This window comes from Oscarella lobularis, chromosome 17 (assembly GCF_947507565.1).
Source record: "Oscarella lobularis chromosome 17, ooOscLobu1.1, whole genome shotgun sequence".
Classification (NCBI taxonomy): domain Eukaryota; kingdom Metazoa; phylum Porifera; class Homoscleromorpha; order Homosclerophorida; family Oscarellidae; genus Oscarella; species Oscarella lobularis.
Genome location: NC_089191.1, coordinates 960,334 through 975,346, shown reverse-complemented (window position 1 = coordinate 975,346; position 15,013 = coordinate 960,334). Strand labels below are relative to the sequence as shown.

General features: G+C 46.7%; 4 protein-coding genes across 4 annotated transcripts; all 4 read right to left on the bottom strand.

Annotated features, from left to right (window-relative positions):
- Positions 1-84: 84 nt before the first annotated feature.
- On the bottom strand, positions 85-1,732 carry LOC136197622 (superkiller complex protein 8-like). The gene is made up of 10 exons (XM_065987425.1): positions 1,712-1,732; positions 1,633-1,660; positions 1,474-1,579; positions 1,213-1,304; positions 1,070-1,156; positions 866-1,014; positions 719-812; positions 570-663; positions 396-488; positions 85-344 (listed from the first exon to the last, which is right to left on the bottom strand). Exons 1-10 carry the CDS (start codon positions 1,712-1,714, stop codon positions 176-178), a joined length of 915 nt encoding a protein of 304 aa, XP_065843497.1. The 5' UTR covers positions 1,715-1,732; the 3' UTR covers positions 85-175.
- A 139-nt stretch (positions 1,733-1,871) lies between these two features.
- Positions 1,872-3,544, bottom strand: LOC136197527 (ficolin-1-A-like). Its single transcript, XM_065987310.1, has 8 exons — positions 3,524-3,544; positions 3,408-3,475; positions 3,296-3,327; positions 3,118-3,243; positions 2,983-3,063; positions 2,797-2,919; positions 2,665-2,743; positions 1,872-2,609 (listed from the first exon to the last, which is right to left on the bottom strand). Exons 2-8 carry the CDS (start codon positions 3,457-3,459, stop codon positions 1,978-1,980), a joined length of 1,125 nt encoding a protein of 374 aa, XP_065843382.1. The 5' UTR covers positions 3,460-3,475; positions 3,524-3,544; the 3' UTR covers positions 1,872-1,977.
- Positions 3,545-3,617: 73 nt separating this feature from the next.
- Positions 3,618-13,057, bottom strand: LOC136197525 (fibrillin-1-like). The gene is made up of 23 exons (XM_065987308.1): positions 12,908-13,057; positions 12,699-12,845; positions 11,154-12,404; positions 10,064-10,933; positions 9,456-9,923; positions 9,136-9,402; positions 8,888-9,086; positions 8,505-8,836; positions 8,296-8,444; positions 8,119-8,236; positions 7,975-8,067; positions 7,832-7,921; positions 7,543-7,779; positions 5,694-6,098; positions 5,452-5,637; positions 5,283-5,402; positions 5,094-5,231; positions 4,920-5,042; positions 4,746-4,868; positions 4,614-4,690; positions 4,461-4,561; positions 4,002-4,403; positions 3,618-3,953 (listed from the first exon to the last, which is right to left on the bottom strand). The coding sequence occupies exons 1-23, from the start codon at positions 12,951-12,953 to the stop codon at positions 3,752-3,754; spliced, it is 6,144 nt and encodes a 2,047-aa protein (XP_065843380.1). The 5' UTR covers positions 12,954-13,057; the 3' UTR covers positions 3,618-3,751.
- LOC136197528 (putative sodium-dependent multivitamin transporter) lies at positions 12,944-15,007 on the bottom strand. The gene is made up of 11 exons (XM_065987311.1): positions 14,894-15,007; positions 14,698-14,838; positions 14,508-14,643; positions 14,370-14,458; positions 14,178-14,314; positions 14,054-14,127; positions 13,883-13,969; positions 13,665-13,828; positions 13,435-13,609; positions 13,129-13,284; positions 12,944-13,064 (listed from the first exon to the last, which is right to left on the bottom strand). The coding sequence occupies exons 3-10, from the start codon at positions 14,637-14,639 to the stop codon at positions 13,189-13,191; spliced, it is 954 nt and encodes a 317-aa protein (XP_065843383.1). The 5' UTR covers positions 14,640-14,643; positions 14,698-14,838; positions 14,894-15,007; the 3' UTR covers positions 12,944-13,064; positions 13,129-13,188.
- Positions 15,008-15,013: the final 6 nt, after the last annotated feature.

Here is a 15,013-nt window from a genome sequence, read left to right as displayed (position 1 = left end):
TTTTTTAGTTTCGACTTAGACTAGGGTCTCACATCTGATAAGTGCAGTCATCAATCTACTTTTATGCATATGATCAGCTAAGGCTGCATCTTTAGCTTAATTAAGCGTGACTATGCCAACTTCTGAATCAATTAAAATCATAGCCAGCACGCAGCCATCCAAAAAACTTACTGATTTAAATAGGACAGTCGTATACAATAAGAGACTTATCATCAGACACGGACGCAATTTTTGATCCAGGTTCATTGTAGGTCACCTGCCATACCTGATCTGTGTGCTCGGTGAACGTGTGAACGCACTGACGCGTTCCTGAATCCCAAATCTTTACCGTTTTATCACTCGAACTACACAAAAATCTGAACCACTCAAGAAAAAAATAACGAATCCTATCACACCTTGAAACGAAGTGTTTATTGTCGGGCGAAAAATCAACGGAAAGAACCCACGACTTGTGAGCAGATATAGTCGCCCCAAGATTCGCATGTTGCCTTCATAAAAAATCGCCAATCAGATATTATAATGGTCATGTGATTATTGCCATGACCATGACCTAATAATAGCCCCCTTACGCGTCATATATTTTGATGTGGCCATCATCTGATGCCGTTGCAAGCAGCTGGGAGTCCGGCGAGAACGTCAGAGATCTTATAGGCATAGCATGACCTTGATTAAATCAACGTTGAAAAAATAAATAAATAGTCAACTAAAAGTATATTACCTTCCAATGTGTGCAGCAACTTTCCCGTGGTTATGTCAAAGAGATTCACTATTCCGTCCGTTGCACCTGTAGCTAATTGCTTTCCATCTGCACTCTAATGAATATATGTTTATATGTATATATGACCAATTCGCGTTTCTTCCTTACAAAGGCTATGCTTAGAATGAATTTTCCTCGCGTGTCGAGAGCGCTTTCCTTTTTCCCGCTCTCCACGCCGAAGATGTTCACTTGACCCGTGTGACTTCCCGACGCGAGATAGTGACCGTCCGGCGAAAATCGCACCGTCCACGTATCAACTATAAGAAAAATACAGTCTATAAGAGATACAGCTCTGATTCATTAAAATAATGCCTGGAACGCCTTCGATGCTTTTTATTTGCTTGCCAGTTTCGAGATCCCAAAGTCTTATGTGGCTATCGAGAGCACTCGAAGCCGCCACTAGGGACAAAGGGAAGAAGTACACGTGGAATTTCTGCTTAGGGAGTGTAGTGCACCTGCTCCGCGATGGTCAATGTCTACAGATATGACACCCAGATGGTGACCTTCGAGATTCCACTTGTGACTTAGGGTATCTTCTTTACCGTTCCTATAAGAATAAAAAGGATGTCGACTATATCTTTTCTCTTTGAAGACCTTTCCTCATCTTCTAAGTTTAGGCATCTATTGCTACTGCTTGTCTAGTTTCGACTATCTAACGGCCTCATCTCTTCTATTGAGCATGCTATGTCTAACGAACGATTCGATTCCTTTCTTACCATATCCAGGATCGAACCAGGTCGTCCACGGACCCTGTGACTATGATTTCAGTGCCGTCTTTCTCGCTTCGACCCCACGCAACGGCCCAAATGCTGTCGTCGTGCGCTGTACGAGAAGTTGTTCCTCGAAAGGGGTCCCACTAATCGGGATAAACTAACCTTGTTCTTCTTTAAAGATAGTGCTATACTAAACAGAAAAGAAAGTGACCAAATTTGAATCAGGGGAGAGAGCACCCACCATTTGGCTGTATATCGTCAGTCTCCCGGATTCACTTCGGATTCGCTCGAGAGGTACTATGTAGCAGCTCTAAGATTTTCTACGAATACCTCAACATCTATCCACGGTGATCTATGTTAGCCGTACGTCAATATATGTATTGTATCTGCATCCCCATGCAATGACGCTAGTGATCTTGAATCAACACGTGCTCAATGAATAACACGTACATACAGTAATGATATCAAACTTTAACAAATACTTCGTTTCATTTCTTACAATGCAATTCAAACTTTTCGGAATTTCATTTCAGAAAACATAGCTGACGACAGTTTCCAGTTGTACCAACGACTCTTCATAGAATTCAGAAATGAACGCTGACAATCCTTAAACCACCATCCACCTTTCCAAGAAGAAGCACAATTAGTACGACTCTCGTCGTTGTCTTGATCTTTTGTAGAGAAATTCATTCCATTTGCGTTTGTACGTGGATCTCCAGACGCTGCAATTGCATCCCCGGCTGTACCACTGTAACCACTAACGCGCAGCCTGTACTTGGAACTAGAATTTCCCACACTAAAGCTGCTGTACTTGGCATATGCACTGTTCCTTGAGGAGGCATCTTTCAAATCAATTCTTAATTCATTTGCTCCATTGAGCTCCAAGAGCTGATAAAGGCGAGCCAAGCCAAGCCAATAGTCAACACTGAGCTCGCCAAATCCTCTTTCATAGTCATTCCATCCACGATTAAAATCGACTGATCCGTCCTTTCGTCTTTGAAAGACTGTCCATCCTCCGCCGTCGGTCTCCATGTCACAATAGACAGGAATTAGGCCAATTTCCTCAAAGAAAATTGTAAAAACGCCACTTGAAAGATGAGGAGACCGTTTATGTAGACAAGAGCAATCACAGCCAATTACTAATATTGTAAACACATTTACATTGAAATAAGAAGTTAAAGCTCAAAACCATACTTCCTAGATCTTCAAGTTGCTGTAGCAATAACTCAATTGACATTACGCCAGGAAGACCTTGGATGCCTTTTTCACCTTTCTAACACAAATAATGTAACAACATTTATTCATCCGTTTCTAATAGAGCATCACCTGTCCTTTATGACCTTGATGCCCAATGTGTCCCCTGTCACCCTTGGAACCCTCAAGTCCCGTAACGCCAGGAAAACCTCGATTCCCCTTCTCTCCTTTGGCACCAGCCTTTCCGGTTGTACCCTTTTAGCAAAAAACCTCTTACGTGGCTGCAAAATTGTTTCCCAATTATTCTACTAGTAGTACCTGTCGACCGGTATTCCCTCCGTCTCCTTTGTCACCTTTGATTCCCCGAGCTCCCACTAGCCCTCTCTCTCCAACAGGACCCTACCAAACAAGATTATTCACAAACTCTCTTGCTAGACGGACAACTTGACGCACTGCTCCTCCGGGTGGACCAGGCGGTCCACGTGAACCAATAGTACCAGGCAAACCTTGAGGACCTACGGGTCCCGGTAGCCCTTGAGGTCCGACGATGTGTTTGTGATCACACGCAGGATTGGATGTCTGCAAAGAAAAATGACTAACAGTTTCAAAAGATCGAGTTCGTGCTGATAACCTGAGAAGACACGTCGGTTAGAAAAAAGCCAACTAAGAAGAAGAACAGAAGTTTCATTGTTCAGGTTTGACTCACTGTCTTCTTGAGAGGCCTTATAAGGTCAGTTGCTCACGTGAGATACGACACGGAATGACGCTCCCCGGGTTTAGCCGATCCAGCATCATTCCGAAAAAGGGCACACTAGAACTACGCCATTTACGTCTGCAAAAAGCGGCGTCCGTTTCTTACCTTTGCTTATCTCTTCTAGAACTCGCCAGACCAGAACTAGCCAGGAATGCGTCAGCAGCGCATGCTCGCGGTCACATACATCGTGGCTGTGTACTTCCATTCAATCAGGAACGTTTGATATTATAATGCTGTAAGGCCAAACAGAATTATCCGTGCTGCACGAAGCAACTGAAAGAACAAAAGAATAAAGCGTACAAAAAAATGACAAAATAAGAGTAACCCAGTTCTTCAAGCATTTTCATAATCAAGGTTATCATACACATTATCATACTCAGCCTTTCCCACATACTCATCCTTTCCATCCGCATTTGCATACAGAGCGTGATCCTCTGGATCGTCACCATAGACCGGATTGGATACCGCCATGCCTTCCTTGTGGCCGGTGTGCTCAAAACCAGGTTCAAAGACACCCGTTCTTTTTGACGATTTGCTAAAAGAGAAACACTTAGACATTTTGAAAGACGCTCACTAGATGTACCTTCTAGTCAAAAAGAACACAGTTATTGCAATTAGCAAAACAAGGCTAGTCCCTCCAACCGTTGCTACGACGATGATTGTAACACGTGTTGACTGACTTAGTTCACCATCATCAGGAACATCGACGACTTGAACTGTAGTTTCGGCACTCGGACTAGAACTATCGGCGGACGCGGTGGTGGCCATTGGGTAGCCAACCGTAATATCGACGACGTCAAACTTTGCTTCTTTGAATTTGGGTAGGCTCCTTTGAAGTGCAAGGGCTAGTGGGGTCGCTGGTACAACCTGCACTTGACGTGTTTGCACGTTGTAGACTGATGCATATAAAGAGATCATCAATCCGCTGCCGTTGTATACCGTCATGTAGGCGTACATATGGTAGAAAAATTTCACTTCTGCATCGCTACATACATAACATTATTGATTATAGGAGTGCTGTTTCTCTAAAGATTTTTAGTACCTTATAATATTGCATGGATTGTCGTTTCCTTCTTCTTCGACGCAGTAGTTCTTAACGGCGTTTTGGACAAGGGGCGAGAAAACGTTTTCAATCATCGACAACTACAATTACAATTAGAAATAAATTTTAGGAAATGATTTGCCAAAAACGTACGGTGTTTTCAGTCGTGTTTACGATGGTTACGTTTACTAGACCAAGTGAAAGGCTAGCCATGCTGGCAGTTGGAGGATCTATAATAAAGGAAGTTGAGGAACAGGTTAATATTACATCATATAAACTAAATACCTTCGCATGATTTCCTATCGACTCCCAACAAGCGATCAGGATCACAACTGCAGACGTAGGAACCGATGCTGTTAGTGCAGATTTCGTCGCAGCCGTCGATGTCTAAGCTGCACTCGTTGACGTCTAAGAAGCGGAGTAATTAGGTAACAAAAAAATTTCAGATGGATTTTCTACCGTCACACGAAACACCGTCTTTGTTGGAAACGAAGCCGGAACGGCACGAACAAGTGTACGACCCAACTGTATTATTGCACAGCTGCTCGCACTTGTGAACACCGGTTGAGCACTCATCAACGTCTGCATAAAAGAGAGTATGTAGTGTATGACAACTGTGCAGTGCGAACGTACCGAAACAAGATCCTTTGTCTTTGCCCAAGTAATAGCCGTTTTCACAGCTGCAAACATAGGAGCCCGGGGTATTTGTGCACAGCTGATCGCAATTGTTTAGCCGGAACGAAAAGGCAGTATTATTGCATTCGTTTATATCTAAGAAGGTTGTTGTAGCTAAGTAGAAGGTTGCTGACTGCTCAAGCTAACCTGTGCACGTCACGTCGTCGTCTTCCAGCTGATACCCATCAAGACAGGAGCAAATGTACGACTCGCACGTGTCCGTACACGTGTGATTGCAAGGATTCAGCCGTTTGCATTCATCAATGACTGAAAATTAATTAAGTTGAGCATACGTGTACATGATAAATAAACTTACCGCTGTGCTCGCAATCGTCTCCGCAGTAATTCGACGAACAAGAACACTGACCGGGTGCAGAGCAGTTACCGTGAAGAGAGCAATTACCCGAACGATTGCTGGAACTGCACGTGAACGTGTTGCAAAGAGCACCGATCCAATTTTCGTCACAGACGCATAAATTCACGCCGGCACATCGACCATGTCCTATAAAAGAAATCATTATATGAAATCAATGTTTGTCCTGTCTAATTTCGTCTCACCTGAACAGTAGTGAAGCTGCTCGCAAGACGGGGTTGAGCAATCAGACCCAGTCCATCCGAGAACGCACGAACATATTTCAGGAGCCTCACAAGTTCCTCGTCCCGAGCACCCTTTAGTGCACTCGAATTTTTCGCAGTTATCGCCGTAATAGCCGGAGAAGCAGAGACACGTCGCATTGTCCAAGCAAATTCCATTTTCGCTGCAGTTAGCAACGGCCGGACAGATTGTCGTGAGACTGCAGTCGGCGCCCGTGTAACCAGTATAACAACTGCAGAGGTTATCTCCGATGCAGTCGCCGTTTCCATTGCAATCGTTCAAGTCGCTGCAGGAGAGTTGATCACACGCAGATCCCTGCCATCCTGACACGCAGGCACATGTTCCGTTAGACAAACACATGCCATTTCCTAAGAAACAAAGAGTCACTAAGCGTCTATTTGCCCTCTTACAAAAAGATTGGTTATTCTCTCCAATTCAAATACTATATAAATGGCATTGCGAAGAACATTTAGATTAAGATCGGTCTTCTTTAGAACCGTATATAGAAGAGAAGACAAAGCTAGTCTGCTCTCTAAGCTGGGACCCCCTTTCGTTCGCGGGAATCTTTTTAAAAGTAAAATATATGACACCTGACACAAACCATGAAGGTTTAACCCGGTATCAGAGTGCCTTCTTAAGGAGTAGAGCTCATTAGTCATGGCAGGAAGGCGTGACAATCACCTTTGTCAAAGGACCATCAGACCATAGGTGCCCAACATAGAGGAGAGCTAGCCTAGATCCCTTTATCCTAACCTGTTACGACCCCTGTCTCCTGTTTTGATATATGTACAGCTTGGGTTGATATAGAGCACCCGGTACAAGGTTATTCATTGCGTCTATACGCGACCAAAAAGTGCGACGTTCGAACCGAAAACGCCGCCAATCGACCGCAAATAATATTTCGCGCAGATTGCAAACACGATTTTTGTCGCAAATCGGTCTAAGAACGCGAAACGACGGACAAGAAACGTGTGCTACGTGCGTATGCCACGCCCTGTCAACGCCACATTGATCAACGCATGTAACACATAAATTTTTACGTAGCTTTGCCTTCTAGCTACAGCAACTGTTCCAATAGTCCAATTTATCTAGCCATGTTAGTTGCATTTTGAACTGAGGCCCCTTTGCGCAGCAAACAGACGCGTCGTTCAAAAAAGCGCCCCATTTCGTATATATAGTATAGTAGACGTTATTAATTAAAAGAACGAAAAATATAGACACTTGATACATGGAGGTCCAACCCGTTATCAGAGTGCCGTCTGAGAGGTAGGGCTCGTTGCAATTCCTAGCTAGGAGGGCATGGTGGCCCGTGTCAAGGAACCATCGGACCATAGATGCCCAACACTTCAGTGAGAGCTAGCCCAGGTCCCTTCATCCTAACCAGTCACGACCCCCGCCTCCTCGGATAGTACCCGTACAATTTGAGTACATATAGATCCACCGGTAGCGGGGTCACTTGACTGCGTCTATGCGCAACCAAAAAGTGCGTCGTTTAAACGTAAAACACTGCCAGTAGACTTTAGATAACAATTTGCGCGTTTTGAAAACACGAATACATGGCAAATCGGTCGACGAACGCGAAAACGACGACAATGAAACTTGTGTGCGTGCTTATGCCACGCCCTGTCACACTACATTGAGCAAACGCATTACGCGCGTGGAGCTTACGTAACGACGGCAGTACGGGCAATCAGTTACTCATACTCAAACGCAGCACATGGCTATTGCTTCTCCTTAATTAATTACGCTTATTCGGGGCGGCAGGGGTGCCTATACCTTTTAAAAATGATACTGTCCCTACGATTGGATTACCTGAACAGAACAGGGAACTTTCGCAAGAAGCCTCGTCACATTTCGATCCGGCCCAGTCGAAGTTGCAACTGCACTTCTCATTGCCGAGGCAGATTCCTTTTCCCGAGCAATCGTGCGTGCAGAAAGTCTTCTGGCTGCAGTCGGCGCCAGTGTAGCCCGGATTGCAGCTGCAAGTGTCGGGAGAGACGCATACACCGTGCACAGCACTCGTGCAGTTGTTCAAACCGTTGCACAGCGCTGCAATGGAGAAAACAGTCAACTTTGACGTGTAAACGACAAACTGATTAACCTTTAGTGCAATTTTCTCCGTAATATCCGACATTGCATACGCAGAATCCGTTTTGGCATTGACTGTTCATTGGGCAGTTCGAGCAGCCACCTTTAATTAAGATAGAAGTCCCAGAACACCGATTAGGATATCAAGCACCGTACCTTCACTGCAATCCGACCCAGTCCACAAATCAATGCAAACGCACGTCCCATTGTAGCAGTAGCCTCTATTGGAGCACTCGTTCGGACAATTTTCTGCCAAAAGAGTTCTTCTTAAACGCATATCTTTTTAATCAGTGCTCTTACTCAGGTTGTAAGCCGGTTGCTGCAAAACGCTGTCGTCCCCAGTGAGCCCGTGATCCAATATACAGTTATCAAGCAATATGCCGCTAATTCCGAGAGCTTTGCATTTAGCTTCAGCCACCTGCATTATGCAGATTAATTATATAGAGATATTGTAAGAAATAATATCATCTAACATACCGCTCTGACATTCGCAGACAACTGATTCACACCATATACGGGATGATGAAAGGGGTTTGTGTACTCAGGACCTAGAGCATCGTCGGGGTGAAAATTCGAATCAGTCCACGACCAATCGTGACTCCAAACGCCGCGTGATGCAATCCTCCCTATGCGCACAAAGAACGACATAATAAAATAATCAACTTGGCGTCTTATGTAATACGTACACGATTCAACAAAATCCGTGCTGTTTTGATAGCTTTCACCCTTTGGTCCCACGAAGTCGTTGGTCTCGTCGTTGTCCATGTATCCGCATAGGCCTTCTGTCTCCTGCAAATAGTCGCCTGTTGGGCCGAATTCTGTGTCCAAGTATTGCCTATTGATTGCGGTAGAGAAACGAACGTTGGCCGAGTAAACGGCGCCGGAGGTGAATTGGAAGACCAAGTTAGAAACCGAGCCATTTGCTCGCGTTGGTTCAACATAAAGTCTAACGTCAGGTGATAATTGGAAAGAGGAAGGATACATTGACCAATCCGTCGAAACCAAAGTGCCGTTAATTCTTAAGAAATCGACGTAGATATTGAAATGCTTGGAAACAAGCTATTCTTACCTAATTTTGGGTAGTTTGTCTTTCCCGCTGACGCTGTCAAGAGTAAATATGCTCGTCGTGACGTTGCCCGTTTTCAGTGCCACGCCTCCAACGAACGACGTTCCCTTGTGACCAAAGAATCGAATTTGAGCGGCGAAATCGTTAATCAAACTGCGGCAGTCCCAAAACTCGCCAATTCCAAAGTAGTCGAATTCCTTTCCTACAGGAAACAATGAAGTACAGAGTACGGATACAAAAAAAGTGCGTACCATCGGCTGTGACGATGTGAGGATCGCCTGAACGCCGAACGGGTATCCTTCGATTACAGCACCGTCCTCTCCATCCTCTTCTGCACCCGCAAGACGGGTTTCCGTCTCTTCTCGCCGCTCTGCAATTGCCGTTGCCCGAGCAATCGCTTCCGCGACTGTTTCGGCACGAGCAGTCCACCTGATCGCAACATCGTCCCTGCCATCCCGGAAAGCAGAGGCAGAAGGAATCAATTCCGTATCCAGTTATGACACCATGACCGGAACACTCTAGAAAAAATACAAGATTAAATTAGAGTAATTTTAATTATATACGCTTATACCCTTGTCACAAGGACAACGCGAGGTTTTGCCGCACGTCGGCGTGCACTGGCCTTTGCTAGGCGTGAGCCAGCCCTTCCACACGTCATCTCGTTTGGTAGGCAGATTGTCCTTGAGACACTGAGCCGCCTTGTAGTCGCACTCGCAGCAATGCTTACGACACAAGTCCGATCTATCGAGAAGATAGACGTCGTTGCAGTAGCCCTTCTGCTCCTTCCAACTGGCGCACGTCGGCGAATAAACTCCGTACGATTTCGAGTGACAGTCGCAATTTGCCGGCCCCTTGTCGTAGCACAGTTTGTGACCGTGGCAACACTTGTCGGTATTGTCGACGGGAAGTCGCAAGGAGAGAGGATGATCGTACGACGATTGGTCGCACCAGCATCCGTATCCTTCCCAATTCGACATGTCTTCGCCCGTCGCGCATACGATGTGAAACTCCAGATTGAGCGGCGTCAAAACAGGATTTGCTATAGCACAGAAAAATCAACAGAAATTAGGAATAGTTAGATGTGCTAAAAAATTAAATTTTGTATGCCCTTCATTACCTAATATACTACAGTTAAGTTCTTCTAACCCCTGCATTAATTAATTAATTAATTAATCATACCGTTGATTATTATTGGACCGAGGGCACCTGGAATCGATACCGGAGTAGGCGTCATAGGAACAGGTGGCGCTTTCGTTGGCGAAGGCAAAGCGGGAAGACTTGCAAGCGGTCGTCCGGCGGAGCAACTGCTCTCCGAGAAAACGCGACAGGCGACGGCACGTCTCCCCGAAGAGGAGCACTGAACGGCAATCGACGAAACAAAGCATCCGTAGTAGTCGAGACAGGCCCGTCGACGACGACTGCACCAGGCGTCGCTACCGATAACGTTGACCGAATTACCGCGACGTCGCCCGGCCAACAAGCGGCACGGCCAATCGCAGTTTATGATTTTGATTCGCCCCGAAAATCGACTCAGGATGGGCCAGTTTCCTTGTCCGCTCACGACGGCCACGCAGGCGTAGGGAAACCAAGCGGCGCATTGGACGAGCTGACTTCTCGGTCCGTTCCCGTCGCCGCGCATGCATCGCCGACTCGAGTCGCACCAGCCGCACTGGGGAACGGCGGCGCACGACGAACAGGTGCGATACTGCGGACATTTGTCGACCGAACAGGCGAAACCCGTCCAACCCGCGTTGCAGCGACACTTGTTCGGCGCGACGCATTTTCCGCGTCCGCTGCAGAGATTCTGTAGGTGGCATTGCGGTTCGGAGCAGTCGTAGCCGCCCCAGCCCGGACGACACTCGCAGAAGCCGCCCTTGCGGCAAATTCCCTTGTTCTTGCACGAGCACGGTAGCAGCGAGCGGCCGCACGAGCGAAGATCCGGTTCGAGGAGAAATCCGTCGCGACAGGAGCATTGAAACGAGCCGAATGTATTTGTGCAGAAGTGCTGGCACGGACCGCTGCCATTGTTCGGAGCACACTCGTTAATGTCTAGAAAAATGATAAAATTACATTTAGAAATATCTCATAATGCTGCATAAGGAGAGGGGAAACACTTTCTATTAAAAGAGGCGAGGTGCAGTCCTTATCGATCAATGAAATGATCGTTCTTGGAGTGGTAATGAGGCTACCTACTTTATGTGTGGTACAGTGTGATTTTCCTACACACTTCACCTCCTCTAGTTTTACAGCACAAGATCGCTTTACATACCGCTTGATGACGGTTTCACTGAGCACTCGGCCTGAAGCTGAAGTCCCCCCGGATATCCGTACGAATCGTACGAAGCAAATCCGTAGACGGTTAAACCGAATTTGACAATAGGCGACACGTGTTGAACCGTGTGAGCACCGGTTACAATACTTATAGTCGTCCCTTTGAGTTTCTGACCGGGAATGTCGTTCCAAATAGTCGGCGAGGGAAGAGTGACGCCGTCAAGACGAATTCCCGATTCTTCTCCCGAATCCACGATAATTCCTACGTAGCTGGAAAACGAAACGGGAGAGCTGGCCGGCGTGCTGATAGTGTAACTGAAGCGATATTGTTCAATAGGCGGAATGATCATCATGAAGGGATCGGAGAGCACGCGATCGGCGCTACTGCCTTTGGAGAACTGAACGAGTAGCGCGGGCTTCGACATCTCGATCGACAAATAGGACGACGACGATCCTTCGAACTCGTAATAGGTCCCCGCCGACATGCCTCTCTTATTCGCGTTTCCGTTCACGAAAACGTCCGTTCCGTCGCGCGCCGCAACGACGCGATACACGTCGCCCGCCGTTCGCGTAGCGAGCGGCGCGACCGCATAACGTTTTCCCAACGTCGTCACCGGCGGCATCTGTTCGACGATGTGATCGCAGGCGGTCTTGGAGCTAGGCACGTTGACGCAATCGTGTCCGCCGAATACGGTGATAATCTTGTCGGAAAAGACGCGCGTGCCGGTCACGTCGGTTCCTTTGAGAACGAGCGTGTCGAGCCGTTGCATTTGAATCGTGTGATTGCGGCCGGAAGAGTAGCTGAAGCCGCCGCCGCTCAATGTGACGGACGGCAACAACGTTACCGTCGTCGAATCTTCAATTGCGACGACTCCGACCGAGCTGCCGGGACGTCCGCCGTACGAAGCGACGACGTATTCGAAACGCTGGATGTAACTCGGCAAGGCGAGAAAGGCGTCGGTCGTATAGCGAACTTGGTTGAGACCGTAGACGACTAAATCCTCCGTGGCTGTAACGACAAATCCGTTTTTTCCTTTACCCACCGGCATTACGGAAGCGCCTGGGACGACCTCGCTGACCAGTGCATTGGCGTGGAGAAAGCCGGACTTCGCGAAGAATACACCGGGGCATGTGATGGTGTAGTTCAGGTCTTCGGACGCTGTCAGAAAGAGAACGAGGTTCGGCACGCTGTTGTAATTGGGAAGGAAACCGAAGACAAATTCTTTTCCGGCGTTGCTATTTTGATTGCCTAAAAAAGACAAGGGAAGCTTCACGTTAAAATTTAATCAATAATCAATCGATTTTTAAGCTAATTATGAAGTAGTAGCGTTCGTATAAGGCGAATCAAGCACAGAAGCGCCTTTCGCCTTGTGTGCACGACAAACAGAAAGCGTCACACAAGACACGAAAGGCGAATAAAACGCGTGGGACGAAAGTGAACAGAAACACGTCGCAAGAAAACACGCGAAACTTGACTCTAGACGGCTAAACGTATCAGACAGAACAGCCTTCTCGGTCTACAACACAATTGACATATACTTACAGCAGTTTTCATCCGATTCGTCGTTGCAATCGATGATTCCGTTGCACCGCTTTGAGCCGTCAACGCAGCCTCCGCTTGTGCACACGAAATCGCTTTGCGAGCAAGCGACGGCGCCCGGAACGGAAGATACACGCCGAACGTAGCCACCTTAACACGAGCAAGCAAATGAATATGTATCTTTGAATAAGACGGTTAGATGACAGCGTTACCGAGAAGGCAGCAAACTGTGACCAAGATTGAGGTCGTTCGAAGCATGACCTCAGAACTTAGGTCCAGACAGCAGTTGCTACGGCGGAGAAAAGGAGCACAAGATCTGTATCACGTGAGCGCACCACGCCACGACACCGTGATTGGTTGCTGGGAATGCTAAAAAGGTTTGGGAGTGTATTCGACCCGGGACCCGGGCCCTGACCCTGGCACATACACATACCTCCAAGATCTTAGACTGGAAATATTATACATATAGATATAGCGGTGCTTCGGGGAGTTCTCATAATTCCGATTCTTCAGCGTAGTCATTAGTGGCAGGCAAGACCGGTTCCCGTTCGCTGTCCGCCGTATCTTCCGTCAAAACGTCGCTCTCTTCCTATAACGGTACCAAGAAGACTGTCAGCCTAACCGGTAGCAAGGAAGACGTCTCAGATAGGTTAAAAAACAAAAGAAAGCAGTGTCTCTTTGGCTTAGGATTTTGGGGGGGCCCTCTTTTCGGCATTGCTACGGTAAGACCGACGCTCACCTCAATTTCATCGTAATTTTCCTTTTTCGACCGCTTGCCTTGAAAGGCCAGAAGACGTTTTTCCACGACGCGATCCGATTTCCATAGGAGACTCGTCGCCCAGCCGAAGGCAAACGTCAACGTGAAACCGATCAATCCGTACCACATGTACGACAAACTAAACAAAAAATTACTCCTAAAAGAAAGTCAAAAGTTGTTTTCCGTGAAAGAAATATCGATGAATCGCTTACGAATTCGTAGAAGCGGAAGTAGAATTTGACGCGGGCAATGTAAAATTGCATCTGTCTGTGAAATTATGAAAAAGTTTAGTGGAACGAGGATTCGGCTGAATCTGCGCTCCAATGCAGATCGTACACGCAAAAAGAGCGCCAAAAAGAAAACCAATCAGACCTCCCTGCGAAAAGAAAAGTGTCCAGACCCGCGAAAATCAAAATTAGGAGACAATTACTTGTCGATTGGCTCTTCTGCTTAGCATGCCTAGGGTAAATATGCCGAGAAGCGGTCCCCCCGTGGCACCGAAAACACTTAGGGCAGCCTATCAATTCGAGGATAAATAAGCGCTATATATATATATATATATATATATATATTAAAGCTACGACTCCCCTCTGCACCTTACATCTATTAGATGTGTATTGGAGAGAAAGGAGAAACCGAAGGAGAGCGCTATCACTAGTACGCCGTAGCAGAAGGCTAGGCGGATGATCTGATAATGATTTGATCAGCTAATTCGAACGGCTCACCTAGAGACCGAGACACGAGCGTCGCCTTCGACTCGGACAACTTCGACTCCCCCGGCTTCAAGCGAAACAGTTTGAGTCGTTTGACGTAATCTTCGAGAGTTACAGCGGCCATTGAATTTAAATTCGAAGATATCGTACTAAATTTAGAATGCAGTTAAATTTAAAAAATTGACAGACAAACGGATCTCTCACCTCAAAGTTCCGGCTGCAACGCACGAAAGAAACAATCCGGGTATGCCGTAAGCTTTGCTTAAAGTATCCATTATAAATAGAGGTACAATCTAAAATTATCGTCAATTAAATAATTAATTAAGATATGTACAGTACTACCTCGTCGTTCTTCCTTATTCTACCTGATGTGACCGGATCGCAATCGATCTGCCTATAGTACGCATAGATAACCAATCCAGTGAAAGAGCTGAGCGTTGTAGCCGTCATCATTGAAGGAAAAGTGATCCACATGGATCTAAAGCGCGTTCAATCGAGTGAATTCAAAACCAGGGCACATCTGCGCGTATACCGCTGCGCCAATTTGAGAGTTTTAGCGGTTAGGAGTCGTTGCACGGACGTCTGTCCAACGGCTAGAACAGGCAGAGTCGAAAACGTTCCGCCGACGACGGCTGTCCAAAACGTCTGTCTCACTCTCGGATCTGGATTCAAGCTGAGCGAGAGCAGTGTGAAGCACAACACGTGACATGCAACTTCTCTAAACTCACTTGAAAAAATTCAATCTTGAACCGTTGTTACACAATTCGAAGACGCGAGCTGAGCCGCCCACGTCAACTGTACCAATGATAATGATTGTTAGAAGGCCGCCTAGGATGATTAGGCCTTGG

Coding starts and splice junctions, on each gene's coding strand:
- LOC136197527 (XM_065987310.1), bottom strand. CDS start 3,459: ATGATGCTGGATCGGCTAAACCCGGGGAGCGTCATTCCGTGTCGTATC. Junction 3,328..3,407: donor CATTCCGTGTCGTATCTCAC/GTGAGCAACTGA, acceptor TCTTCTTCTTAG/TTGGCTTTTTTCTAACCGAC. Junction 2,610..2,664: donor GCAACTTGAAGATCTAGGAA/GTATGGTTTTGA, acceptor TTACAATATTAG/TAATTGGCTGTGATTGCTCT.
- LOC136197622 (XM_065987425.1), bottom strand. Junction 1,157..1,212: donor CATTGACCATCGCGGAGCAG/GTGCACTACACT, acceptor CTTTGTCCCTAG/TGGCGGCTTCGAGTGCTCTC. Junction 1,015..1,069: donor AAGCATCGAAGGCGTTCCAG/GCATTATTTTAA, acceptor TTTTTCTTATAG/TTGATACGTGGACGGTGCGA.
- LOC136197528 (XM_065987311.1), bottom strand. CDS start 14,639: ATGTGGATCACTTTTCCTTCAATGATGACGGCTACAACGCTCAGCTCT. Junction 14,459..14,507: donor GAATAAGGAAGAACGACGAG/GTAGTACTGTAC, acceptor CGATAATTTTAG/ATTGTACCTCTATTTATAAT. Junction 13,610..13,664: donor ACTTCCGCTTCTACGAATTC/GTAAGCGATTCA, acceptor ACTTTCTTTTAG/GAGTAATTTTTTGTTTAGTT.
- LOC136197525 (XM_065987308.1), bottom strand. CDS start 12,953: ATGCTTCGAACGACCTCAATCTTGGTCACAGTTTGCTGCCTTCTCG. Junction 9,087..9,135: donor TCACATCGTCACAGCCGATG/GTACGCACTTTT, acceptor TGTTTCCTGTAG/GAAAGGAATTCGACTACTTT. Junction 5,043..5,093: donor AGACAAAGGATCTTGTTTCG/GTACGTTCGCAC, acceptor TCTTTTATGCAG/ACGTTGATGAGTGCTCAACC.